Below are 26,622 nucleotides of genomic sequence, written 5' to 3'. Positions count from 1 at the left end.
GGGTCATTAGTTATCTCCCCATTTCCTAGATGGAGAATCTGAGGCTCCGAGGGAAAAGGTGGCTTGTCCAGAGTCACACAGCCAATAACTGGAGAGGCTGGGCCTGTCTTCCAGGGGCCACAGTCTGCTTGGGACAGTCCCAGGCCCCCGGTGCCTAAATCCACCCCCACCCCGTGTGGGGCCAACTCAGCAGGCTCCAGTCCCCCTACCTTGAGTGTGTCTCCCTTGTTGAAGGCCAGCTCGTCGCTCTCTGTAGCCTGAAAGCTATACAGGGCCACGGACTCCATGCCGCTGCTCGGGGCTCCAGCAGCTGGGCTCAGAGCTGGGCCGACAGCTTCCTGCTTCCTCTGCAGTCGAGGACCGTCTTCCTTTGTTTTGAGTGCGTGTTTGTTCTTTTGAAGTTGAGACTGAAACTGCTCCTGATGGGGGAGAAACAGGAAACAGACATGTCACAGAACAGGGAGGGCTTGTGAGCCAGCTCGGTCCCTACCTCAGACCCCAGGTGCCAGGAATGGCCCTTGGGGAGTCTCCCTGAAGCTCTGGGAGTGGGGCCCCCTTGTGCCCATGTTTCTTTTTTTTTTTTTTTTTTTTTTTTTTTTTTTTTTTAAATTTATGAAGTATTTATTGATCGTTCTTGGGTGTTTCTCGGAGAGGGGGATATGGGAGGGTCATAGGATAATAGTGGAGAGAAGGTCAGGAGATAAACATGAACAAAGGTCTCTGGTTTTCCTAGGCAGAGGTCCCTGCGGCCTTCTGCAGTGTTTGTGCCCCTGGGTACTTCAGATTAGGGAGTGGTGATGACTCTTAAAGGGCATGCTGCCTTCAAGCATCTGTTTAACAAAGCACATCTTGCACCGCCCTTAATCCATTTAACCCTAAGTTGACACAGCATATGTTTCAGAGAGCATGGGGCTGGGGGAAAGGCCATAGATCAACAGCACCCCAAGGCAGAAGAATTTCTCCTAGTCAGAACAAAATGGAGTCTCCTATGCCCACCCCATTCTACACAGACACAGCAACAATCTGATCTCTCCTTCCTTTCCCCACACTTCCTCCCCTTCTCTTCAACAAAACCGCCATCGTCCTCATGGCCCGCTCCCGATGGTCGCTGTCTCTTTGGAGCTGTTGGGTACACCTCCCAGACAGGGCAGCCGGGCAGAGGCGCTCCTCACGTCCCAGACAGGGCGGCCGGGCAGAGGCGCTCCTCGCTTCCCAGACGGGGCCGCCCGGGCAGAGGCGCTCCTCTCCTCCCAGACGGGGCGGCCGGGCAGAGGCGCTCCTCACTTCCCCGATGGGGCCGCCCGGGCAGAGGCGCTCCTCGTTTCCCAGAAGGGGCCGCCCGGGCAGAGGCGCTCCTCGCTTCCCAGACGGGGCTGCCCGGGCAGAGGTGCTCCTCACTTCCCAGACAGGGCCGCCCGGGCAGAGGCGCTCCTCACTTCCTCCCAGACCGGGTGGCAGCCGGGCAGAGGTGCTCCTCACCTCCCAGACGGGGCGGCCGGGCAGAGGCGCTCCTCACCTCCCAGAGGGGGCGGCTGGGCAGAGGCGCTCCTCACCTCCCAGAGGGGGCGGCCGGGCAGAGGCGCTCCTCACTTCCCAGACGGTGTGGCGGCTGGGCAGAGGCGCTCCTCCCTTCCCAGATGGGGCAGCCAGGCAGAGGCGCTCCCCACTTCCTCCCAGACGGGGTGGCGGCCAGGCAGAGGCGCTCCTCACTTCCCAGAGGGGGCGGCCGGGCAGAGGTGCTCCTCATCTCCCAGACGGGGCAGCCGGGCAGAGGTGCTCCACACTTCCTCCCAGACGGGGTGACGGCCGGGCAGAGGCACTCCTCACCTCCCAGACGGGGCGGCCGGGCAGAGGCGCTCCTCACCTCCCAGACGGAGTGGTCAGGCAGAGGCGCTCCTCACTTCCCATATGGGGTGGCGGCCGGGCAGAGGCGCTCCTCACTTCCCAGATGGGGCAGCCGGGCAGAGGCGCTCCTCACTTCCTCCCAGATGGGGTGGCGGCCAGGCAGAGGCACTCCTCACCTCCCAGACGGGGCGGCCGGGCAGAGGTGCTCCTCATCTCCCAGACGGGGCAGCCGGGCAGAGGTGCTCCTCACTTCCTCCCAGACGGGGTGGCAGCCGGACAGAGGCACTCCTCACCTCCCAGACGGGGCGGCCGGGCAGAGGCGCTCCTCACTTCCTATACGGGGTGGCAGCCGGGCAGAGGCGCTCCTCACTTCCTCCCAGACGGGGTGGCAGCCAGGCAGAGGCGCTCCTCACTTCCCAGACGGGGTGGCCGGGCAGAGGCGCTCCTCACTACCCAGACGGGGTGGCCAGGCAGAGGACTCCTCACCTCCCAGACGGGGCGGCCGGGCAGAGGCGCTCCTCGCTTCCCATACGGGGTGGCAGCCGGGCAGAGGCGCTCCTCACTTCCCAGATGGGGCAGCCGGGCAGAGGCGCTCCTCACTTCCTCCCAGACGGGGTGGCGGCCGGGCAGAGGTGCTCCTCACTTCCTCCCAGACGGGGTGGCGGCCGGGCAGAGGTGCTCCTCACCTCCCAGACGGGGCGGCCGGGCAGAGGCGCTCCTCCCTTCCCAGACGGAGTGGCCAGGCAGAGGCGCTCCTCACCTCCCAGAGTGGTGCCCATGTTTCATCATCCGTAAAAGTGAGGTGCCTGGAGGAGAAGTGCCAAAGCCGTCCTGCTGGCTCAGGCACTGAGTCTCATGGCACCAGATGCTGGCCCCTCTTCACCAATTTGCCAATGACTCTCCGTCTTTTCCTAAACCCTGATGCCTCTTGTGATGCCCTGCCTCCTGCTCCTTCAATCCCAAACTCCTCACCTGGCATTCAAGGCCCTTGCAATCCACCACCTCCACCTGCCCCTACAAGCAGCCCCCATTCTCATCCCTTGTCATCCCCTTCACTCTAAACAAAGCTAGGGCTTCAGCCACAGCAAGGGGCCACACCAAACTCTCATTTCAACCCCAGACTTTTGCACCTGTGGTTCCTCTGCCTGGTGTTCTCCTCTTTCTGCTCCCAGGAGACTCTTATTCACCCATCAAAGCCCAGCTCAGAAGGTACCTCTTCTGGTTTAAACCCTGGGCACCTTAGGTGGGACTTAAATCCTAAGGTCAATAAGACTTGTAGGCCGGACGCGATGGCTCATGCCTATAATCCCAGCTTTGGGAGGCCGAGATGGGCGGATCACTGGAGGTCAGGAGTTCGGGATCAGCCTGACCAAGATGGTGAAGCCTCATCTCTACTAAAAATACAAAAAATTAGCCTGGCGTGGTGGCATGTGCCTGTAATCCCAGCTACTGGGAAGGCTGAGGCACAAGAATCGCTTGAACCCGGGAGGCAGAGGTTGCAGTGAGCCGAGGATCCATCCAGGCTCAAAGCAATCCTCCCACCTCAGCCTCCAGAGTAGCTCGGACTACAGGTGCCCACCACCATGTCTGGCTAATTATTTGTATTTTTAGTAGAGATGGGTTTTCACCATGTTACCAAGGCTGGTCTTGAATTCCTGGACTCAAGCGATCCTCCTGCCTGAGACTGTGCCATTGCACTCCAGCCTGGGTGACAGAGCGAGTCTCCTTCTCAGAAAAAAAAAAAAAAAAAAGAGAATTGTAAATAAATCTCTACCTTTTCTTAGTGGGTTTGTTATGAGCAGTGTTATCAGTGTAGCAATTCTGAAACTGTTTTGCAAGTGTTTCAGGATAGAGCACAAATGGACAAGCACAGCTATATTGTTTGGAACCAAGGTTCTCCCTGGGAAAGAAGGGAGACACAGACGTGGAAGGAAAACCAGGCAGAGCCCTGTGGTGTTGCATGGACACTGGATGAATCAGTGTGAAGTCATATTGTTTTTTTTCTGTAAAGAAGTTTTTCTTCCTTCATTTATATTAATATGGACTCATGGTTTCATATTTTAGCCAGTGGATTATAATCCATTACTATCACATTTATTTTGATGCTTAAAATGCCCCTGATTAGGCCAGTGGGGTCTCCTTCAAGCTGTCTCCTTATCCTTTTGACATGGACCCGTCATTCTGTGAACACGCCCTGACCTTCTGGCCAATAACAGAAGAATCGCTTGAACCTGGGAGATGGAAGTTGCAGTGAGCCGAGATCGCACCATTGCACTCTAGCCTGGGTGACACATCAAGACTCCATCTCAAAAAAAAAAGAAAAAATAGTTGCGAGGAAAGAAGAGAAGATGACAGCTGCCCGCCGCCCACTCTGGAGTCCCTGAGCCAACCAGGCAGGATGGAGCTGGCCCTGGCCTCACCTAGCTCCATTCCAGGGCTTCTCCACGCTGCCCTCTACTCAAAGACCCCTGCCTTCTGGCTGCCCCCGACCCCAAGGGTGACAGGATGTTATAAAGCCCCTCTTTCCGGCTCTGTTGCAGCTGAGGTTTCAAAGCCTCAGAATGATGCAATGGAGGGGTTGGGATCCGCCCCTGCCTCAGTTTTGAGGTGCTTCCAGCCATATGAGGGGAGGAAGACTTCCCCTTATGAAGCTGAATGTGTGTCCCCCGGGGCGGTGGGACAGATGCCTGGTTTATTTTTATGTGTTTTAGAAGTATTTATTCTCTGCCAAGTCCTTTACAAAGAGGTAAGTGACCAATAGTTGGTAGGTGGCAGGGCTGGGGTTCAAACTCAGGCAGGCCTGAGGGCCAAACCACGCCTACAACTCCTTCGCCGCATGGCCTCAACCCAGAGGATTCCTGCCCCAGGTGGCTCAGGCCAGAGCTGGGAGCCTGGGCTGCCTACTGTACAGTGAGCTCAAGGAGTGCAGTGAGGTAAGCAGCAAAGCTTTGTTGGAGGGTAAATCTGCCCTGATTCCGGGAGACCAGAGCGGACCCCGCAAATGGGACTTGACTGAGAGGACCCTTGAAGAATGCAGCACCCCAAATGAGGCAGACGCCGGGGCCTGGAACGAGGGGCCATCAGAAGCTGGAGGCTTGGGCCAGGCCCGGTGGCTCACGCCTGTAATCCCAGCACTTTGGGAGGTCAAGGCAGGCAGATCACTTGAGGCCAGGAGTTCGAGACCAGCCTGACCAACATGTTGAAACCCTGTCTCTACCAAAAATACAAAATTAGGCTGGGCATGGTGGCTCACACCTGTAATCCCAGCACTTTGGGAGGCCAAGGCGGGTGGATCACCTGAGGTTAGGAGTTTGACACCAGCCTGGCCAACATAGTACAACCCCGTCTCTACCAAAAATAAAAAATTAGCTAGGCGTGGTGGCAAGTGCCTATAATCCCAGCTACTTGGGAAGCTGAGGCAGGAGAATCACTTGAACCCAGGAGACGGAAGTTGCAGTGAGCCAAGATCATGCCACTGCACTCCAGCCTGGGCAACAAGAGTGAAACTCCGTCTCAAAAAATATATATACAAAATTAGCCGGGAGTGGTGGCGCATGCCTGTAATCCCAGCTACTTGTGAAGTTGAGGCAGGAGAATTGCTTGAACCCAGGAGGCGGAGGTTGCAGTGAGCTGAGATCACCCCATTATACTCCAGCCTGGGCAACAAAAGCAAAACCCCATCTCAAAAAAAAAAAAAAAAAAAAAAGGAGTTTTGGAAACCAAGGTTTTATTATGCAGATGAAGCCTCCAGGTAGCTAGCTTCAGAGAGAATAGAGTGTAAATGTTTCTTATCAGACTTAAAGAGTCTGTTCTATCAGTAATTCCAAAAGTGAGGAGGTTATAACCAGGCATGTCCAGCTCCCCCTTCCCATCATATCCTGAACTCATTTTCAGGTTAACTTTGGAATGCTCTTGCTGAGAGAAGGAGTCCATTCGGATGGTTAAGGGACTTAGGATTTTGGTTTTGATTGATGGAGGTCCCTCAAAAGCTGCTCACGGGAGGAAAACTCATCACTGGCCACAGGCCACACCAGGCTAGGGCAGACCCAATCACTCTCTCAGTGCTGAAACCCTAACCCCCTGTGATCAGCTGAGTGACGGCCCCGAAGACATCCAGGTCCTGATCCCAAGAACTTGGAATGTTCCCTTATATGACAAGAGGGACTTTGCGGGTGTGATTATATTAAGGATCGTGAGATGGGATGGAAACTGCAATTTCAATGCAGTTTGAGTTCTGTAATTATTAAACTGGGCTAGACTACTAGACCCTGGAACACTCCAAAGAGGCTGACTGGGGAACTTTTTATCATCAGAGATTGGCTGAAACACCTGAGAGAACTCCCTGAAAAAAAATTTTTTTTTGAGACAGAGTTTTGCTTTTGTTGCCTGCACTAGAGGGCAGTGGCATGATCTCAGCTCACTGCAACCTCCGCCTCCCGGTGTCTACTAAAAATACAAAAATTGGCCAGGCATGGTGGCGCATGCCTGTAGTCCCAGCTACTTGGGAGGAGAATCACTTGAACCTGGGAGGTGGAGATTGCAGTGAGCAGAGATCGTGCCACTGCACTCCAGCCTGGGTGACAGACGGAGACTCTGTCTCAGAAAAAAAAAAAAAAAAGAAAAGAAAAGAAAAGAAAATGAAGAAACAGACCAGGCATGGTGGCTCACACCTGTAATCCTAGCACTTTGGGAAGCTGAAGCAGGAGGAATGCTTGAACCCAGGAGTTCAAGACCAGCCTGGACAACATAGTGAGACCCCATCTCTACAAAAATAAACAACAACAAAAATAGGCCAGGCACGGTGGCTCACGCCTGTAATCCCAGCTTCTCAGGAGGCTGAGGTGGGAGGATCGTTTGAGTCCTGGATTTCAAGGTGATAGTGAGCTATGATCACACCATTGTACTCCTGCCTCTGAGGACAGAGCGAGATTTTGTCTGGAAAAAAAAAAAAAAGAAAACGGAAATGAAGAAACATGGATTCATGAACATCTATGAATATTTGGTTTAAAAAGGTGAGGCTATGGTGTTTGCATTGAGATCATGGCCCCTCTTGCCCTTCCTCTCAGCTCAGTGAGGCTGAGACTGCACTCTGGACAGCTGCAGCCAAGAACATGGGGTCTCCTGCTGCCTCCAGACCAAGGAAACAGGGCTCCCTCTGTCCCCAGCTCCCAGTAGGAGGGCTTTCCTCCCAGGAAGAACAGGACATCAATTTCCTATTCTACCCCAGCCACCTGTTGCTGAGACTAAGTCCTGGGTGAGTGTAGCCAAGAGTTGGGGGCCCCCTTCTTGCACCCAGCCCCCCTCAAGGAACAGAGGCTCTGCCTTGGGTGCAGTGTGCTGCAAGTGCTAGGGTCCTGATCACTCCAGCCCTGGCTCATGTGGAAGTGGCCCGACAACAGGAGAGACAAACTTTGAGGACCTCGGCCATTGTCCCCACTCCCACCAAGTCCTCAGCCCCTAGCGCAGGGTGTCACTCAGAGAGAAGCTTTCCAAAGTCTCCACCCCCAGCTCCAGGGCCCTGGCTCAGAGAGATTTTTGCCTAATGAAGAAACAGGCCATAAAAAGGAGACTTCCTAATCTCTTCCCAAAGCAACTGACCTCATTTGCTACAGAGAATGAAGGAATTCAAGGCAAAAGTTGCTTTTGTTTTGATTTTGGTTAGGTTTGTTTGAGAGTGCAGTGATGCGATCTCCACTCACTGCAACCTCCGCCTCCTGGTTTCAAGTGATTCTCCCGCCTCGGCCTCCCGAGTAGCTGGGATTACAGGTGCCTACCACCACACCCAGCTAATTTTTTTAAATTTTTTAATTTATTTTATTTTTTATTTTATTTATTTTTCAGAGGTTGAAACAAGCTCTGCAAGTTGCCAATGGATTGCTTTATAATTTCCTATAATGCCCCGCTCTGCACACTGATGCCTATCAAGTTTGGCTTCTTGGAAGGAATAGTGTGTGAGGTCCATGTCTGCTATTTGTTCTGACCTCAGGAGGGCTCCCTCTACTGGTGCTATTCCCTGTTCTCTCCTGTAAACGAGCAGCCTAGAGTTCAGCTTGTGTCTTGAATCTTCTCCCAATTATCTCTCACCATAATCTCTACCATTCTCAAAAGCACCTTTTGGGCCGGGTGCAGTGGCTCACGCCTGTAATCGCAACACTTTGGGAGGCTGAGGTGGGTGGATCACGAGGTCAGGAGTTCGAGACCAGCCTGGCCAAGATGGTCAAACCCCGTCTCTACTAAAAAACAAAAAATACAAAAATTAGCCGGGCGTGGTGGCAGGTGCCTGTAATCCCAGCTACTTGGGAGGCTGAGGCAGAGGACTGCTTGAACCCGGGAGGCGGAGGTTGCAGTGAGCCGAGATTGTGCCACTGCACTCCAGCCTGGGCGACAGAGCGAGACTCCGTCTCAAAAAAAAAAGAAAAAAAGAAAAAAGAAAAGAAAATTTGCATAGCTTAACAGCTGGGTATGGTCAGGGAAAGAGGAAGAGAGCCTTCCAAAACCACTGTCATCACAGGGTAACTGTAGGCATACTCAAAGCTGGGCCCCCTGAGAACGACCTTAGAAGATGAACGTCATAGGGAAGAAATAGACTTCACTAAAATAATCCAGCCAGTCACTAAACAAATAAACAAGAAAATAATAACAAGCCCAGGGCAGGGGAGACTCATACCCAGAATTGCTACAATGTATTATTTAAATGTCCTGTTTCCAACAAAAAAAAATACGAAGCACGCAAAAAATTTAAAAAACAGGAAAGCATGACCCATAGATCGGGGGAAATGCAGGCAAAGGAAACTGCCTGTGAGAGGGCACATGTTGATTTATCAGAAAAAGACTTTAAAGTAGCCATTATACACATGTTCATAAAACCAAAGGAAACCGTGACTAAATAAATAAAGGAATGTATGATGATGGTGTTTCATCAAATAGAGAATACCAATAAAAAGATAGAAATTGCCAGGCACGGTGGCTCACGCCTGTAATCTCAACACTTTGGGAGGCTGAGGCGGGTGGATCACGAGGTCAGGAGATCGAGACTAGCCTGGCCCAACATGGTGAAATCCTGTCTCTACTAAAGATTAAAAAAAAAAAAAATTAACCGGGTATGGTGGTGCATACCTATAATCCCAGCTACTCGGGAGGCTGAGACAGGAGAATCCCTTGAACCTGGGAGGTAGAGGTTGCGGTGAGCTGAGATTGCACCATTGCACTCCAACCTGGGCAACAGGGCAAGACTCCAAATAAAAAAAAAAAAAATCGAAATTATAAAAAAAAAAAAACAAGTGGAAATTATGAAGTTGAAAAGTATAGTAACTAAAATAGCCGGGTGCAGTGGCTCACACCTGTAATCCCAGCACTTTCGGAGGCCGAAGCAGGTGGATCACCTGAGGTCAGGAGTTCGAGACCAGTCTGACTAACATGGTGAAACCCCATCTCTACTAAAAATACAAAATTAGCCAGGCATGGTGGCGGGCACCTGTAATCCCAGCTACCCGGGAGGCTGAGGCAGGAGAATTGCTTGAACCCGGGAGGCAGAGGTTACAGTGAGCCAAGATCACGCCACTGCACTCCAGCCTGGGCGACAAGAGTGAAACTCCATCTCAAAAAAAAAAAAAAAAAAAAAAAAAAAAAAGTAAAGAAAAGTATAGTAACTGAAATAAAACATTCATTAAAGGGATTCACCAGCTGATTTCAAAATTCATATGGAATTGCAAATGATCTAGAATGGCCAAAAAAATCTTGATAAAGAAAAAAAAACGGCTGAGTGTGGCAGCTCGCGCCTGTAATTCCAGCACTTTGGAAAGCCCAGGCAGGAGAATCACTTGAGCCCAAGAAGTCAAGTCTGCAGTGAGCAGAGATCGCATCACTACACTCCAGGCTGGGCCACAGAGCAAGACCTTGTCTCAAAGAATAAAAACCAGAAACAACCAACAAACAAATAACAATAATTAAATAAAAATAAAAAACGTAGGGTTACATTTTCATGCCTTGTATTTGGCAATGGAAACTTTGATATGATACTCAAAATACAAGCAATGAAATGATAAATTGTATTTTATCAAAATTAAAACTTTTGCTCATCAAAGGACACTTTCAAGGAAGTGAAAAGACAACCTACAGAATGGAAGAAAATATTTGTAAATAATAAATCTGGTGAAAGTTTCATATCCAGAATACACAAGAACTCATAGAATTCAATACTTGAACACAAACAACCCAATTTAAAAATGGGCAAAGGATCCTAAAAGACTTTTCCCCAAATAAGGTATACAAATGGCTCACAGCTCCTGAAAGATGCTCAACCTCATTTGTCATTAGGGAAATGCAAGTTGAACCCACAATGACACACCCTTCACATCCCTAGGATTGCTATTAAGCCATGCCTGCTGTCTTGATGACCCCTGCCCCTGTCTGCCCCCCTGTCGTTGCTGGTCCCTGAGATCCATTGAGTGGACTCATTGCTGGCTCCTGGTACTACCAAGCTGGGACCTGGAATATCTTGGTGTCGCTAGAGTGAAAAGACTCATTAATTATGGTCAGTCAGATCCTTCTAGGGCTAAGAGACCAGCCAGGGTGGCCCCAGCTTGTCCCTAACTTCGGATCCTAGAAAGGAAGCCCTGGCTGGGCGCGGTGGCCCACGCCTGTAATCCCAGCACTTTGGGAGGCCGAGGCAGGAGGATCACCTGAGGTCAGGAGTTCGACACTAGCGTGGCTAACATGGTGAAATCCCATTTCTACTAAAAAAAAATACAAAAAATGAGCCAGGCATGGTGGCACGAACCTGTAATCTCAGCTACTTGGGAGGCTGAGGCAGGAGACTCACTTGAACCCGGGAGGCAGAGGTTGCGGTGAGCCAAGATTGTGCCACTGCACTCCAGCCTGGGAGACAGAGCAACACTCCATCTCAAAAAAAAAAAAAAGGAAGCCCTGAGTTCTGCCCAGTTCGGCCCTTTGAGGGTGAGAGATCCCACTATTACCCAAGCCTGGCTGTTCTGGGTATGTAAGTTGGGGGACAGTGGGGAGCACAGTTCAGGAACCACTCCCACAGCCCCAAGAGCCTCCCCAACCCCACCAAGTCCACCTTTGTCCTCTTCTCTGAGCTGCAAATGCCTCTTGGGCGCCATCCCCTGGAGGTTTCTCAGATGTACAACAGCCCAGATAAAACTCATCATTGCCGGGCGTGGTCGCTCACCCGGCACCTGAGACAAATAAAATGTTTTTTTAAATTATCTATAGGCTGGGCATGGTGGCTCACGCCTGTAATTCCAGCACTTTGGGAGGCCAAGGCGGGCAGATCACGAGGTCAGGAGATCGAGACTATCCTGGCTAACATGGTAAAACCCCGTCTCTACTAAAAATACAAAAAGTTAGCCGGGCATGTTGGCGTGCACCTGTGGTCCCAGCTACTTGGGAGGCTGAGGCAGGAGAATCGCCTGAACCCAGGAGGCAGAGGTTGCAGTGAACCGAGATCGTGCCACTGCACTCCAGCCTGGGCTACATAGCAAGACTCCATATCAAACAAACAAACAAACAAAAAAACACCACATTTTATTTGGGCCAGGCTTGGTGGCTCACGCCTGTAATCCCAGCACTTTGGGAGGCCAAGGCGGGCGGATCACCTGAGGTCGGGAGTTGGAGACCAGCCTCACCAACATGGAGAAACCCCATCTTTACTAAAAATACAAAATTAGCCAGGCATGGTGGCGCATGCCTGTAATCCCAGCTTCTCGGGAGGCTGAGGCAGGAGAATTGCTTGAACCCGGGAGGCGGAGGTTGCAGTGAGCTGAGATCATGCCATTACACTCCAGCCTGGACAAGAAGAGTGAAACTCTGTCTCAAAAAATAAAAATATATATTTGTGGTTAGGCATGGTGACTCAGGCTCACACCTATAATCCTAGAACTTTGGGAGGCCGAGGTAGGAGGATTGCTTGAGGCCAGGAGTTCAAGACTAGCCTGGGCAACATAGCAAGATCCCATCTCTACAGAAAAGTAAATTTTAAAAAATTATGACATTTTGAGCTCCATGATGAAAAAAATTTGAAAAGAAAGAAAGGCTGGGCGCGGTGGCTCACGCCTGTAATCCCAGCACTTTGGGAGGCCGAAGTGGGCGGATCACAAGGTCAGGAGATCAAGACCATCCTGGGTAACACGGTGAAATCCTAAAAATACAAAAAATTAGCCGGGCATGGTGGCGGGTGCCTGTAGTCCCAGCTACTCGGGAGGCTGAGGCAGGAGAATGGCGTGAACCATTCTCCATTCTCGGAGCTTGCAGTGAGCCGAGATTGTGCCACTGTACTCCAGCCTGGGCGACAGAGCAAGACTCTCTCTCAAAAAAAAAAAAAAAAAAAAGAAAAGAAAGAAAGAAAATTGGCCAGGTGTGTTAGTGCACACCTGTAGTCCCAACTAGTCAGGGTGCTGAGGCAGGAGGATCTCCTGAGCCCAGGAGTTCAAGGCTGCAGTGAGCTGTGATCGTGCCACTGCTCTCCAGCCTAAGATATGGGAAAAACCAAAGAGTTTTTCTTTTCTTTTTTTTCTGCTGTCATTGTATGAAATAGTCTATAGGTTTCCATTATATCCAGTTATAGAGGGTTTTAATGAGTTACGGATTTTCTGCCTGCTGGATCTGTCTGTTTCTGATAGAGGGACATTGAAGTCGCCAACTATAATAGTTTCTCCTTGCAGTGCTGTCACTTTTGCCTCACATGTTTTGATGTTCTGTTGTTAGGATCATACATGTTAAGGACTGTTATGTCTTCTTTGAGCATTGACTCCTTAATCATTATGTAATGCCCTGTCCTTATCCCGGATGACTTCCTTTTCTTTTCTTTTTGTTTTTCAGACAAGGTCTCTGTCAACCAGGCTGGAGGGCAGGGATCTTGGCTCACTGCAACCTCTGCCTCCTGAGTTCAAGCGATTCCCGTGCCTCAGCCCGCAGAGTAGCTGGGATTACAGGCAAGTGCTACCACACCCCGCTAATTTTTGTATTTTTAGTAAAGACAGGGTTTTGTCATGTTGGCCAGCCTGGTCTTGAACTCCTGGCCTCAGGTGATCTGCCCGCCTTGGCCTCCCAAAGTGCTGGGATTACAGGTGTGAGCCACTGTGCCTGCCCTATTCCTGATGACTTTCCTTGCTCTGAAGCCTGTACTGTCTGAAATTAATATAGAGACTCCTGCTTTCTTTTGATTAGTGTTGGCATAGTAGATCTTTCTTTATCCATTTGCTTTTAATACATACGTCTTTAAAGTGTAGTTCTTGTAAGCAACATATAGTTACATCTTGTTTTTTGCTCACTCTGACAATCTCCGTCTTTTAATTGGTTTATCTGGACCATTGATATGCAAAGGGATGTTGATATAATTGGATTAATAGCTGCCTTTTTTTGTTTTTACTGTTTTCTATTTGTTGCCTTTGTTTCCATTTTTGTCTTCCACTCTTTTTCTGCCTTTTGTAGTGTTTTGCCTTTGGGGTTTTTCTTTTTTTATTTTCTTTTACTTTCCTTTTTTTTTTTTTTTGAGACAGAGTCTCCCAGGCTAGAGTGCAGTGACGCGATCTCAACTCACTGCACTCTCTGCCTCCGCGGTTCAAGCAGTTCTCCTGTTTCAGCCTCCCAAGTAGCTGGAACTACAGACACGCACTGCCACGCCCGGGTAATTTTTGTATTTTTGTTAGAGATGGGGTTTCACCATGTTAGCCAGGGTGGTCTTGATCTTCTGACCTCCTGATCCACCTGCCTCAGCCTCCCAAAGTGCTGGGATTACTGGCATGAGGCACCGCACCCAGTCTATTTTTTTTTAAGTTTTTTGTTTTTTGTTTTGAGATGGTATCTTGCTCTTGCTGCCCAGGCTGGAGTACAATGGCAAGATCTCTGCTCACTGCAACCTCCACCTCCTGGGTTCAAGTGATTCTCCTGCCTCAGCCTTCTGAATCGCTGGAATTATGGGAGCCCGCCACCACGCCCAGATAATTTTTTGTATTTTTAGTAGAGATGGGGTTTCAACATGTTGGCCAGGCTGGTGACAAACTCCTGACCTCAGGTGATCCACCCGCCTTAGCCTCCCAAAGTGGTCAGATTACACACATGAGCCACCACGCCCGACCCTAAAAGTATTTTTTTTATAGAGATGGGGTCTCCCTCTGTTGCCCAGGCTGGTCTCAAACCCCTGATCTCAAGTTACTGCCTGCCTCAGCTGCCCAAGTTGCAGGGATTACAGACACAAGCCACTGCCCCCGGCTCTATTTAGGAACATCTTAGTTCCAAGTTTTGGCAATTATGGATAAAGCCGCTATAAACATATGTTTGCAGGCTTGTGTGGACATACGTTTTCAACTCATTTGGGTAGACACCAAGAGCTGCATTCCAGCCTGGGCAACAAGAGCGAAACTTCGTCTCAAAAAAAAAAAGAAGAACAGAAATTAGGCCAGCCATGATGGCTTGCGCCTATAATCCCAGCACTTTGGGAGGCCAAGGCAGGCAGATCACTTGAGGTCAGGAGTTCAAGACCAGACTGGCCAACATGGCAAAACCCTGTCTCTACTAAAAATACAAAAATTAGCCAGGCGTGGTGGCGCGTGCCTGTAATCCCAGCTACTCAGGAGGCTGAGGCACGAGAATCACTTGAACTCAGGAGGCAGAGGTTGCAGTGAGCCCAGATCATGCCACTGCACTCCAGCCTGGGTGATGAAGTGAAACTCTGTCAAAACAGAAATTATTCTCTCGCAGTTCTGGAGGCTCAAAGTCAGGAATCAAACTGTTGAAGCCTCGAAGGGGGATCCTTCCTTGACTCCTCCAGCGTCTGGAGGCTACTGGCCATCCTGGTGTTACTCAAACACCAGGGGTTCCATCTAGGGCCTGCTGCTCACCTCACAGAAAGCCAATCACTGAAACAACGATTATTGCCAAGGAAGAAGGCTTTAACCAGGTGCTACAGCTGAGGGGATGGGAGGGATTTATCCCGGGAATGCAGGGGGTGGTTCAACGTAAGAAAATCCGTTAACGTAATGTACCGCATTACTAGAACAAAGGGGAAAAAACAGTCATTCCAGCTGACACAGAAAAAGCACCCAAGAAATTCTAACATTTCATCATTAAAACATAGAGGAAACTATGAAATGAGGGGATTTGCCTCAATATTATAAAAGGTATTTGTGAAAAACCCACAGTTATCATACTTAATGGTGAAAGACTGAAAGCTTTCCCCCTAAGTTCAGGAACAGAGGTTCACTTTTACCACTGCTACTCGATGTTTTTTTTGTTTTGTTTGTTTTGTTTTGTTTTTGAGAGGGAGTCTTGCTCTGTTGCCCAGGCTGGAGTGCAGTGGCGCGATCTTGGCTCACTGCAGCCTCTGCCTCCCGAGTTCAAGCAATTCTCCTGCCTCAGCCTCCCCAGTAGCTGGGACTATAGGTGCATACTGCCACGCCTGGCTAATTTTTGTATTTTTAGTAGAGACGGGGTTTCACCACGTTGGCCAGAATGGTCTTGATCTCCTGACCTCGTGATTCCTCTGCCTCAGCCTCCCAAAATGCTGGGATTACAGGTGTGAGCCACCATGCCCGGCCTAGTCAACATTTTTTTTTCTTTTTTTTTTTTTGAGACAGAGTCTCACTCTGTTGCCCAGGCTGGAGTGCAGTGGCACAATCTTAGCTCACTGCAACCTCCGCCTCCTGGGTTGAAGCGATTCTCCTGCCTCAGCCTCCCGAGTAGCTGGGACTACAGGCTCGTGCCACCACGCCTGGCTAATTTTTTTTGTATTTTTATTCGACATGGGGTTTCACCATGTTAGCCAGTATGGTCTCGATCTCCTGACCTCGTGATCCCTCCGCCTCGGCCTCCCAAAGTGCTGGAATTACAGGTGTGAGCCACCGCGCCCGGCCTAACATTTTACTAGAAATTTTAGCCAGAGCCTTTAGGTAAGAAAAAGCAATAAGAGGCATCAAATTGGGGAAGAAGAAATAAAACCATCTCTATAAATACAGAAAATCCCGAAGAATACATACACAAAAATTACTAGAGCTAATAAGCAAATTCAGCAAAGTTTCAGGACACAAGATCAACTCACAAAAACCAGTTGTGTGGTTTCTTGTTTGTTTGTTTTTTTGAGGAGTTTTTCTTGTCACCCAAGCTGGAGTGCAGTGGCACGATCTCGGCGCACCGCAACCTCTGCCTCCCGGCTTCAAGCGATTCTCCTGCCTCAGCCTGCTAAGTAGCTGGGATTACAGACATGCCCCACCATGCCCAGCTAATTTTGTATTTTTAGTAGAGACGGTGTTTCTCCATGTTGGTCAGTCTGGTCTCGAACTCCCAACCTCAGGTGATCCGCCCACCTTGGCCTCCCAAAGTGCTGGGATTACAGGCTTGAGCCACCGCGCCCGGCCTAATTTTTATTATTATTTTTGTTTTCCCCTTGGTAGAGACCGGATTCCGCTATATTGCCTGGGCTGGTCTCCAACTCAGAACAAAGGATCCTCCGGCCTGGGCCTGGGCGTGGGCTCCCAAAACGCTGGGATTACCGGATTACAGGCTGGCGCAGCACACCAGGAGCAAACACTTCCCGCTTTAAAAATTCAGGTTGTGATCGGCTGTCATTCAGTATTATGCTAATTAAGTAGTCTTTAATTAATTTAGTTTAATTTAAATAAATTTTTAAGACAATGTTTTAAAATTATGTTTCTACCTGAAACGTTAATTTAAATTAATTTTTAAAACAATTTTTTTTAAATTATGTTTCCACCTGAAACGTTAATATGTGTCGTTACGTGATGATATTCGGGAAGATGTTATTACCAAACTATTTTTCTATTTATTTCCTAATGGAATCGGAAATGGCGAAAGTATCTCGCCATCAGTTAAAAGTGTGTGGCAGATGTGGACCCAGCAGAGGCTGTAAGAAAAGAATTAAGACTATATTTTAGGAAGTATGTGTCGTGTAGTTCGTTATTAGTAAAAGGTTTTTTTTTTTTTGAATGTGCGGAATACCGGTAAGCCACGAGAAAAAACGTAGTGTTTTTTGCTGAGTGTAAAACTGACTTTTGGCAGCTACCTTAGTGTTAACTGCTGACTGTCATTGACGACCGTCCTTTACGACTGTTTGGAGGGTAAGAGGGGAAAAAACGCCATCTGAATGGTTTTCTTTGTAAATGGTTTAACCACTCGTAACGGTTTAGCGGCTGTTGTTTTTTTCTCTCATTAATGAGTTGTTTTCGTCTACTCGCAAGTTCTGTCCTTTTATTTTGGTGGTAGTAAACCTGGTATTTTGCCTCGGTGATTTTTCAATCCTAGTCTTGACAGAGGGGATTCTGTGATATGTTTTATCTAATTTTCCGTTTCTTCCCGCCCGCTGCTTCTTTTGCCCTTGTTTTTTTTTTTGTTTTTTTTTTTAAGTTGTACTTTTTCTCCCCGGTCACCAACCCTAGGCGATTTTCCTACCTCAGCCTCCTGAGTAGCTGGGATTACAGGCTCGTACCACCACACCTGGCTAATTTTTTCTATTTTTAGTAGAGACGGGGTTTCACCATATTGGTCAAGCTGGTCTCGAACTCCTGACCTCGTGATCCTCCCGCCTCGGCCTCCAAAAGTGCTGAGATTACAGGCATGAGCCACCGTGCCCGACGTGCCCCCGGTTTTGTTTTTTTTTAAATTTGCCATTTTTGGAATCGGTAGCATTTGATAGCAGTAGGAGTCTACCTGAGTTTCCCTAATTCGAAAGACTTGTTGTTCCTGTATTTTGAGCAATGGGATACAACCAACAATGTAGTTGGCTCTCTTTAGAGAGTTACAAAGGAAAGCAATTTAGTTTTCTCCTAATCGCTCCTAAGTGCTATGCTTATTTCTTTTATGTTTCTTTAGTAAAATTAAAAATCAGCTTTTTTCTTTTTTTTCAGATGGAGTCTCGCTTGGTCCCCCAGGCTGGAGTGCAATGGTGCCATCTTGGCTCACTGCAACCTCCGCCTCGCGGGTTCAAGCGATTCTCCTGCCTTAGCCTCCCAAGTAGCTGGGACTATAGGCGCGTGCCACCACTCCCGGCTGACTTTTGTATTTTTAGTAGAGATGGGTTTCACCATGTTGGCCAGGCTGGTCTCAAACTCCTGACCTCAAGTGATCCACCTGCCTCGGCTTCCCAAAGTGCTGGGATTACAGGCGTGAGCCACCGTGCCCAGCCTACAGATACTTTAAAAAACATGTTATTTGTCATGCCTGTAATCCCAGCACTTTGGGAGGCCAAGGCGGGCGGATCACAAGGTCTGGAGATCAACACTTTCCTGGCCAACATGGTGAAACCCCATCTCTACTAAAAATACAAAATTAGCCAGGCATGGTGGCGCATGCCTGTAATCCCAGCTACTCGGGAAGCTGAGGCAGGAGAATCGCTTGAACCCGGGAGGTGGGAGGTTGCGGTGAGCTGAGATCATGCCATTACACTCCAGCCTGGGCAACAAGAGCGAAACTCCGTCTCAAAAAATAAAAAAAATCTGTGGTTGGGCATGGTGACTCAGGCTCACACCTGTAATCCTAGAACTTTGGGAGGCCGAAGTAGGAGGATTGCTTGAGGCCAAGAGTTCAAGACTAGCCTGGGCAACATAGCAAGATCCCATCTCTACAGAAAAGTAATTTTTAAAAATTATGACATTTTGAGCTCCAGGATGAAAAAAATTTTAAAAAAAGAAAGAAAATTGGCCAGGTGCACACCCGTAGTTCCAACTAGACAGGATGCTGAGGCGGGAGGATCTCCGGAGCCCAGGAGTTCAAGGCTGCAGTGAGCTGTGATCATGCCACTGCTCTCCAGCCTAAGATACAGGAAAAACCAAAGTGTTTTTCTTTTCTTTTTTTTCTGCTGTCATTGTAGGAAATAGTCTATAGGTTTCCATTATATCCAGTTATAGAGGGTGTTACTGAGTTATGGATTTTCTGCCTGCTGGATCTGTCTGTTTCTGATAGAGGGACATTGAAGTCGCCAACTATAATAGTTTCTCCTTGCAGTGCTATCGCTTTTTCCCTCACGTGTTTTTAAACAACATATGACACACCTAAGTATTTCACTGGACTTACAGTACACAGGTGGCTCTTGGTTTAATTTTCTTCTGACTCTATTTCTTTCACCCTTGCCTCTCAGAGCAAAAGATTTGCTGCTTATCTTTGCTGTCTATGGGCTTTGGGCTGCTGGGCTGAAAGGCGGCGCCACTTAAAAGGAAAGTCTTCCTGCTCTTATAAAAATTCTAATGTAGCCTGGCGCGGTGGCTCACGCCTGTAATCCCAGCACTTTGGGAGGCCGAGGCAGGTGGATCACGAGGTCAGGAGATCGAGACCATCCTGGCTAACACAGTGAAACCCCGTCTCTACTACAAATACAAAAAAATCAGCCGGGCCTGGTGGCGGGCACCTGTAGTCCCAGCTACTCGGGAGGCTGAGGCAGGAGAATGGCGTGAACCCGGGAGGCGGAGCTTGCAGTGAGCCGAGTTTGCGCCACTGCACTCCAGAGCCTGGGCGACAGAGCGAGACCCCATCTCTAAAAATAAATAAAATAAAATAAAATAAAATAAAATAAAATAAAATTAAAATTCTAATGGAACCCACTTAAGGTGAAGAGGTCGATGATGACGAGAGTAAGGAGAGCAGGCAAAGCTTTCTCAGGATGGAGAGAAGATGGGGTACCAGGATTAGATTCTCAACCTATTAAGAAAAAAAAATACCAATGATTTATACAAGAGAAGGGTTTATTTCTATCTCCCATAACAAAATCTGGGGGTAGACACTCCAAGACCGGTCTTGGACCTTGACTCTCTTCCCATCAAAAGGTGGACTCCAATGCCACACTCGGTAAGGGCTGGTCTTAATGACAGGCTCCAAAGACATGGAATGTGGCTGGTGGGCACAGTGGCTCATGCCTGTAATGTCAGCACTTTGGGAGGCCGAGGCAGGCAGATCACTTGAGGTCAGGAGTTCGAGACCAGCCTGGCCAACATGGTGAGACCCTGTCTCTACCAAAAATACAAAAATTAGCCGGGCGTGGTGGTACATGGCTGTAGTCCCAGCTACTCAGGAGGCTGAGGCACAAGAATCGCTTGAACCCGGGAGGCAGAGGTTGCAGTGAACCGAGATCACGCCACTGCACTCCAGCCTGGGTGTCAGAGTGAGACTTTGTCTCAGAAAAACAAAAAAAACACAAAGAATGGAATGCGGTCGGGTGCAATGGTGCACCTCTGTAATCCCAGCACTTTGGGAGGCTGACGCTCGTAGATTGTTTGAGCTCAGGAGTTTGAGACCAGCCTGGGCTACATGGTGAGACGCTGTCTTTACAAAAAAATACAAAAATCAGCCAGGTACGATGGAGCATGCCTGTAGTCCCAGCTACTTGGGAGGCTGAGGTGGGAGGACCTCTTGAGCCTGGGAAGTCGAGGCTGCAGTGAGCCAAGATTGCACCACTGCATTTCAGCCTGGGCAACAGAGACCCTGCCTTTTAAAATAAATTGTAAAATAAAACTTTTAAATAAAGAAACAAAGGAAGTTGATTTCTGTATACTGTGTAAGATAAGGATCCAATGTGTTCTGCATGTGGGTATACAATTTTACCAATACCGTTGATTAAAGTGGCTGTTCTTTTGCCCCTTTGTCCTTGAAGAGATGGTCCTTGGCCCCTTTGCGGAGAATCAATTGGCCATAATTGTTTGGGTTTATCTCTGGGAGAGTGAGACCCTGTCTCGAAAGAAAGAGAAAGAACAAGCAAAGAAAAGAAGAAAGAAAGAGAGAGAGAGAAAGGGAGAGAAAGAGAGAGAGAAAGAAAGAAAGAAAGAAAGAGAGAGAGAGAGAAAGAAAGGAGGAAAGAAAGAGAAAGGGAGAGAGAAAGAAAGGAAAGAAGGAAGGAAAGGAGGAAAGAAAGAAAGAGAGAAAGAAAGAAAGGAAGGGCGAGCCGGGCGCGGTAGCTCACGCCTGTAATCCCAGCACTTTGGGAGGCCAAGGCGGGCAGATCATGAGGTCAGGAGATCCAGACCATCCTAGCTAACACAGTGAAACCCCGTCTCTACTAAAAGTACAAAAAATTAGCCGGGCGTGGTGGCGGGCGCCTGTAGTCCCAGCTACTCGGGAGGCTGAGGCAGGAGAATGGCTCCGGGAGGCAGAGCTTGCAGTGAGTCGAGGTCGCGCCACTGTATTCCAGCCTGGGTGACAGAGCAAGACTCTGTCAAAAAAAAAAAAAAAAAAAAAAAAAAAGAAAGAAAGAAAGAGAAAGGAAAGGAAAGGAAGAGAAGAGAAGAGAAAAGAAAAAGAAATGGAACGCAACAGAAGTGACGCTGTGTGAACTTCAAGGCTAGGTCATGAGCAGTGTCCACCCTCTCTCTGGAAAACTCACTCTTGGAACCCTGCCACCATCCTGTGAGGAGGGCCAGGCCACATGCAGAGGCTACCTGAAAGCCCCACTGAGGTCTCAGCTGATAGACAGACAGCACCGGCCATCAGACATGGGAGTGGTCTTCACTTGTGGTCTCCGTCCCCACCCTCCATCTGACAGTAACCACAAGAAAGACCCGAGGCAGGCACCATTTAGCTGAGCCGAGGCAATCACCAGAACCAAGAGACGTAATAAACAATTAATGAGAGTTTTACACCACAAGTTATGACTCAGGGATATTTCCTAAAGTGAAAAAAAACCAAAAACAAAAAAAACCTTAAGTATGGGGTGGTTCATTAAGCGGCAGCAGATAACACCTGTGTTCTACCCTGTCTCCCAGAATTCCCTGACAGGATTAAGACCCAGTTACCTGTAGCAGTAATTTACTTAATAACAATGCCCTTTGGTGACTATTTTCCCCATCCTACTCCCTTGTCACTGTTTCTTAAGATCATCTCCCGGCCAGGTGCGGTGGCTTATGCCTGTCATCCCAGCACTTTGGGAGGCCGAGGCGGGCGGATCACGAGGTCAGGAGATCGAGACCATCCTGGCTAACACGGTGAAACCCTGTCTCCACTAAAAAATGGAAAAAATTAGCCGGGCTTGGTGGTGGGCGCCTGTAGTCCCAGCTACTCGGGAGGCTGAGGCAGGAGAATGGCGTGAACCCGGGAGGCGGAGCTTGCAGTGGGCGGAGATCGCGCCCCTGCACTCTAGCCTGGGTGACAGAGGGAGACTCCATCTCAAAAAAAACATCATCTCCAGGCCAGGCGCGGTGGCTCACGCCTGTAATCCCAGCACTTTGGGAGGCGGAGGCGGGCGGACCACCTGAGGTCCGGAGTTCGAGACCAGCCTGACCAACATGGAGAAACCCCGTCTCTACTAAAAATACAAAATTAGCTGGGCGTGGTGGTGCATGCCTGTAATCCCAGCTACTCCGGAGGCTGAGCCAGGAGAATGGCTTGAACCCGGGAGGCAGAGGTTGCTGTGAGCCGAGATGGTGCCATTGCACTCTAGCCTGGGCAACAAGAGCGATACTCCATCTCAAAAAAAAAAAAAAAAAAATCATCTCCCAAGGCCACAGGCGGTGGCTCACACCTGTAATCCCAGCACTTTGGGAAGCCAAGGCGGGCAGATCACTTGAGGTCAGGAGATCCAGACCATCCTGGCCAACATGGCGAAACCCCGTCTCTACTAAAAATACAAAAATTAGCCAGGCGTCGTGGCGCATGCCTGTAATCCCAGCTACTCAGGAGGCTGAGGCACGACAATCACTTGAACTCAGGAGGCAGAGGTTGCAGTGAGCCCAGATCATGCCACTGCGCTCCAGCCTGGGTGATGAAGTGAAACTCTGTCAAAACAGAAATTATTCTCTCGCAGTTATGAAGGCTCAAAGTCAGGAATCAAACTGTTGAAGCCTCGAAGGGGGATCCTTCCTTGACTCCTCCAGCATCTGTAGGCTACTGGCCATCCTGGTGTTACTCAAACACCAGGGGTTCCATCTAGGGCCTGCTGCTCACCTCACAGAAAGCCAATCACTGAAACTGTAGCAGGACGAGTCGCAGACAAAACTCCTCAGACACCGGATTAAAGAAGGAAGAGGTTTTTTTATTCGGCCGGGAGTGTCGGCAGACTCGTGTCTTAAGAGCCGAGCTCCCCGAAAAAGAAATTCCTAGCCCTTGTAAGGGCTTACAACTCTAAGGGGTCTACGTGAAAAAGTCATAATAGATCAAGTAAGCGTGAGGAACGTGACTGGGGGCTACATACATCAGCTAACAGTACAAAAAGTTTTACAGTGCTTTCTCATACAATGTCTGGAATGTACAGATAACACCAGTAGTTTTGGTCAGGGGTTAATATTATTATTATTTTAACCACCAGGGCCAGGTGGTGGCGCCAAGGTCGTCTAGCTATTTATCTTACTTCTGTTTCTTTTCAACTTTTTGCTTTCTCCATTTTCTCCTGTCTTATAAACTAGGGAAAAGGGGAGGTTGGGGAGAAACTGGGAAGGACAACAGGAGAAGTGGTGGCCTCATACCATAAAACAACGATTATTGCCAAGGAAGAAGGCGTTAACCAGGTGCTACAGCTGAGGGGATGGGAGGGATTTATCCCAGGAACGCAGGGGGTGGTTCAACATAAGAAAATCCGTTAATGTAATATACCGCATTACTAGAACAAAGGGAAAAAAACAGTCATTCCAGCTGACACAGAAAAAGCGTCCAAGAAATTCTGACATTTCATCATTAAAACATAGAGAAAACTATGAAACAAGGGGATTTGCCTCAACATTATAAAAGGTATTTGTGAAAAACCCACAGTTACCATCACACTTAAGGGCGAAAGACTAAAAGCTTTCCCCCTAAGTTCAGGAACAAGACGCAGAGGTTCACTTTTACCACTGCTAGTCTGCTAGTCTGCTAGTCAATGTGTTTTTTTTGTTTTGTTTTGAGACGGAGTCTTGCTCTGTCACCCAGGCTGGAGTGCAGTGGCGCGATCTTGGCTCACTGCAGCCTCTGCCTCCAGGGTTCAAGCAATTCTCCTGCCTCAGCCTCCCCAGTAGCTGGGATTACAGGCGCGCGCGCCACCACGCCCGGCCAATCTTTGTATTTTTAGTAGAGACGAGGTTTCACCATGTTGACCAGGTTGGTCTTGATCTCCTGACCTGGTGATCCACCCGCCTCGGCCTCCCAAAGTGCTAGGATGACAGGCGTGAGCCACTGCGCCTGGTCCAGTTGTGTTTTTATACACTAGCAAGGAACAATTCAAAAATGTAATTAAGAAAACCGCTGGGCGTGGTGGCTCACGCCTGTAGTCCCACACTTTTGAGAGGCCGAGGCGGGTGGATCCCTTGAGCCCAAGAGTTCAAGACCATCCTGGGCAATGTGGTGAAACCCCCTCCCTACAAAAAATACAAAAAATTAGCCGAGCGTGATGGCATGTGCCTATAATCCCAGCTACTCAGGCGGCTGACGTGGGAGGATCACCTGAGCCCTGGAGGTCACGGCTGCAGTGAGCTGTCACGTCATGCATCGTTGCACTCCAGCCTGAAAAAGGAGTGAAATTCTGCAACATGTTACAACATGAATGAACCTGGAAAACGTCATTCTAAGTGAAATAAGCCAGACACAAAAGGACAATATTGCATGTTTCCACTTTTAGAGGCACCTACAAGAATCAAATTCATAGAGACAGAAAGTAGAATAGTGGTTAAAAGGGTCTGGGCAGAGGGAGGAAAGGGAAGTTTGTTTTATGGGTAGAGTTTCAGTTTGGGATGTCGAAAAAGTACTGGAGATAAATAACGGTGATGGTTACATGCCAATGGCTACATGAATGTACTTAATGCCACTGAGTTGTATATGTGAAAAATGGTTAAAATGGTAAATTTTGTATCTATTTTATACCATCCCCCCTAAAAAAAATTGTTCTTAAGAGTCAAGATCTCACTCTGTCTCCCAGGCTGGGGGGCAGTGGGGTGACTGATCAGAGCTCACTGCAGCTTTGAACTCAGCCAGCTTCCCTGACTCAAACGATCATCCCGCTTCAGCCTACCGAGTAGCTGGGATTACAGACGCTGCCATCACGCCCAGGTCATTGTTGATTTTTTTCCCCCGCGCTTGGTAGAGACGGGATTCCGCTATATTGCCTAGGCTGGTGTCGAACTCATAGAACAAAGGATCCTCCCTCCTGGGCCTGGGCGTGGGCTCGCAAAACGCTGGGATTCCCGGATTACAGGCGGGCGCACCGCACCAGAAGCAAACACTTCCTGCTTCAAAAATTCAGTTTGTGATTGGCTGTCATTCAGTATTATGCTAATTAAGCATGCCTGCTTTTAAACGTCTTAAAACAATTTTTAAAATTACGTTTCCACCTAAAACGTCAAAATTTGTCAAGTGATAATATTCTAAAAGATGTTATTGCCAAACTATTTTCCTATTTGTTTCCTAATGGCATCGGAAATAGCGAAAGTATCTCGCCATCAGTTAAAAGTGTGCGGCTGATGTAGACCCAGCAGAGGCTGGGAGCAGGACGTTAAGACTATACTTTCAGGGATCATTTCTATAGTTCGTTACTAGAGAAGTTTCTCTGAACGTGTAGAGCACCGAAAACCACGAGGAAGAGACGTAGCGTTTTCTCCTGAGCGTGAAGCCGGCTTTTGGTGTCGCTTCGTTGCGACTGCCGTCAGCCATTGATGATCGTTCTTCTCTTCTTATTGGAGAGTAAGAGGGAGAGAACGCGGTCTGAGTGGTTTTTCTTTCTTGACGGTTCAATAGCAGGCAACAGGGTGTGTAAATCTCGGATGCCTTCTGCTGAGATTTTCTTGCTACGGCTGGCGGGCTGGCGTGTCCCCAAGAAACTTTCTCGCTTTCCGCACTGTCAGCGGTGGCTCTTGTCTTTTTTTCGCTCGGGGGGTTTTCCAAATTTTAGTCTTGGCGTGGGGAGGTCGTGCGTACGTCCTGTTGTCTCTTTTTGCACTTCGCATTCTGTGCTTTTCGCTGCGTCTTTCGTCGTCGTTTCCCGCCCGCCACCCCTACCCCCAGGCGGGGTCTCGGGATCATTTGTTCTGCCTGGCTCCCAGGGAGCCTGGAGTGCGATGGCGCGATCTTGAGGCTCATAGCAACATCTGCCTCCCGGGCTCAAGCGAGTCTTCTGCCTAAGCCCTCCCGAGTGGCCGGGGCTACGCACGCCACGCCCGGCTGCTTTTTTTTGTTGTTTGTTTGTTTTGTTTTAATTGTTTGTAGAAACGGGGTGTCACCATGTTAGCCAGGCTGGTCTCGAACTCCTGATCTCAGGTGATCCGCCCGCCTCGGCCTCCAGAAGTGCTGGGATTACAGGCGTGAGCCACCGCGCTCGGCCAGTGAAGACACACTATTTATTTATTTTATTTTAATTTTTGAGGCAGAGTTTCCCCTCTTGTTGCCCAGGCTGGAGTGCAAGGGCGCAATCTCAACTCGCCGCAACCTCCGCCTCCGGGGTTCAAGTGATTCTCCTGCCTCAGCCTCCACAATCACAGCTCACTGCAGCCTCGACCTCCCAGGCTCAAGCAATCCTGACCCACCTCGGCCTCCAGAGTAGCTCGGACTACAGGTGCCCACCACCATGTCTGGTTAATTATTTGTGTTTTTAGTAGAGATGGATTTTCGCCCTTACCAAGGCTGGTCTCGAACTCCTGGACTCCAGCGATCCTCCTGCCTCGGCCTCCCAAAGTCCTGGGATTACGTAAAGGCGTGAGCCACCGCGCCTGACCTTTTTCCACCACAGCCGGGGAGTTTTTTTATTTTTAGTAGAGATGAGGTTTCACTATCTTGGCCAGGTTGTTCTTGAATTCCTGACCTCATGATCCACCCGCCTTGGCCTCCGAAAGTGCTGGGATTACAGTGGTGAGCCACCGCGGCGCTCGG

At 49.2% G+C, this 26,622-nt stretch overlaps 1 protein-coding gene, 1 non-coding gene and 1 pseudogene across 4 annotated transcripts in view; 2 read left to right on the top strand and 1 right to left on the bottom strand.

Annotated features, from left to right (window-relative positions):
* Positions 1-495, bottom strand: part of LOC129017742 (GRB2-related adapter protein-like) — a 38,427-nt gene extending 37,932 nt beyond the window's left edge. For 2 of the 3 annotated variants that reach the window (XM_054458440.2, XM_054458439.2), the window contains exon 1: positions 210-495. In XM_054458440.2, coding sequence (XP_054314415.1) covers positions 210-287 — 78 coding nt within the window. In that variant the 5' untranslated portion in view covers positions 288-495. The remainder of the gene's footprint in view (positions 1-209) is intronic. The other variant, XM_054458441.2, reaches the window with a different exon arrangement.
* A 16,244-nt stretch (positions 496-16,739) lies between these two features.
* On the top strand, positions 16,740-16,968 carry LOC129018585 (small nucleolar RNA U3; annotated as a pseudogene).
* An 8,286-nt stretch (positions 16,969-25,254) lies between these two features.
* LOC129018573 (small nucleolar RNA U3) lies at positions 25,255-25,470 on the top strand. Its single transcript, XR_008495380.2, has one exon. It is a non-coding gene; the product is annotated as a small nucleolar RNA U3 (small nucleolar RNA).
* Positions 25,471-26,622: the final 1,152 nt, after the last annotated feature.

The sequence above is a fragment of the Pongo pygmaeus genome, chromosome 19 (genome assembly GCF_028885625.2).
Source record: "Pongo pygmaeus isolate AG05252 chromosome 19, NHGRI_mPonPyg2-v2.0_pri, whole genome shotgun sequence".
Classification (NCBI taxonomy): Eukaryota; Metazoa; Chordata; class Mammalia; order Primates; family Hominidae; genus Pongo; species Pongo pygmaeus.
This window is presented reverse-complemented; position numbering and strand designations above follow the sequence as displayed.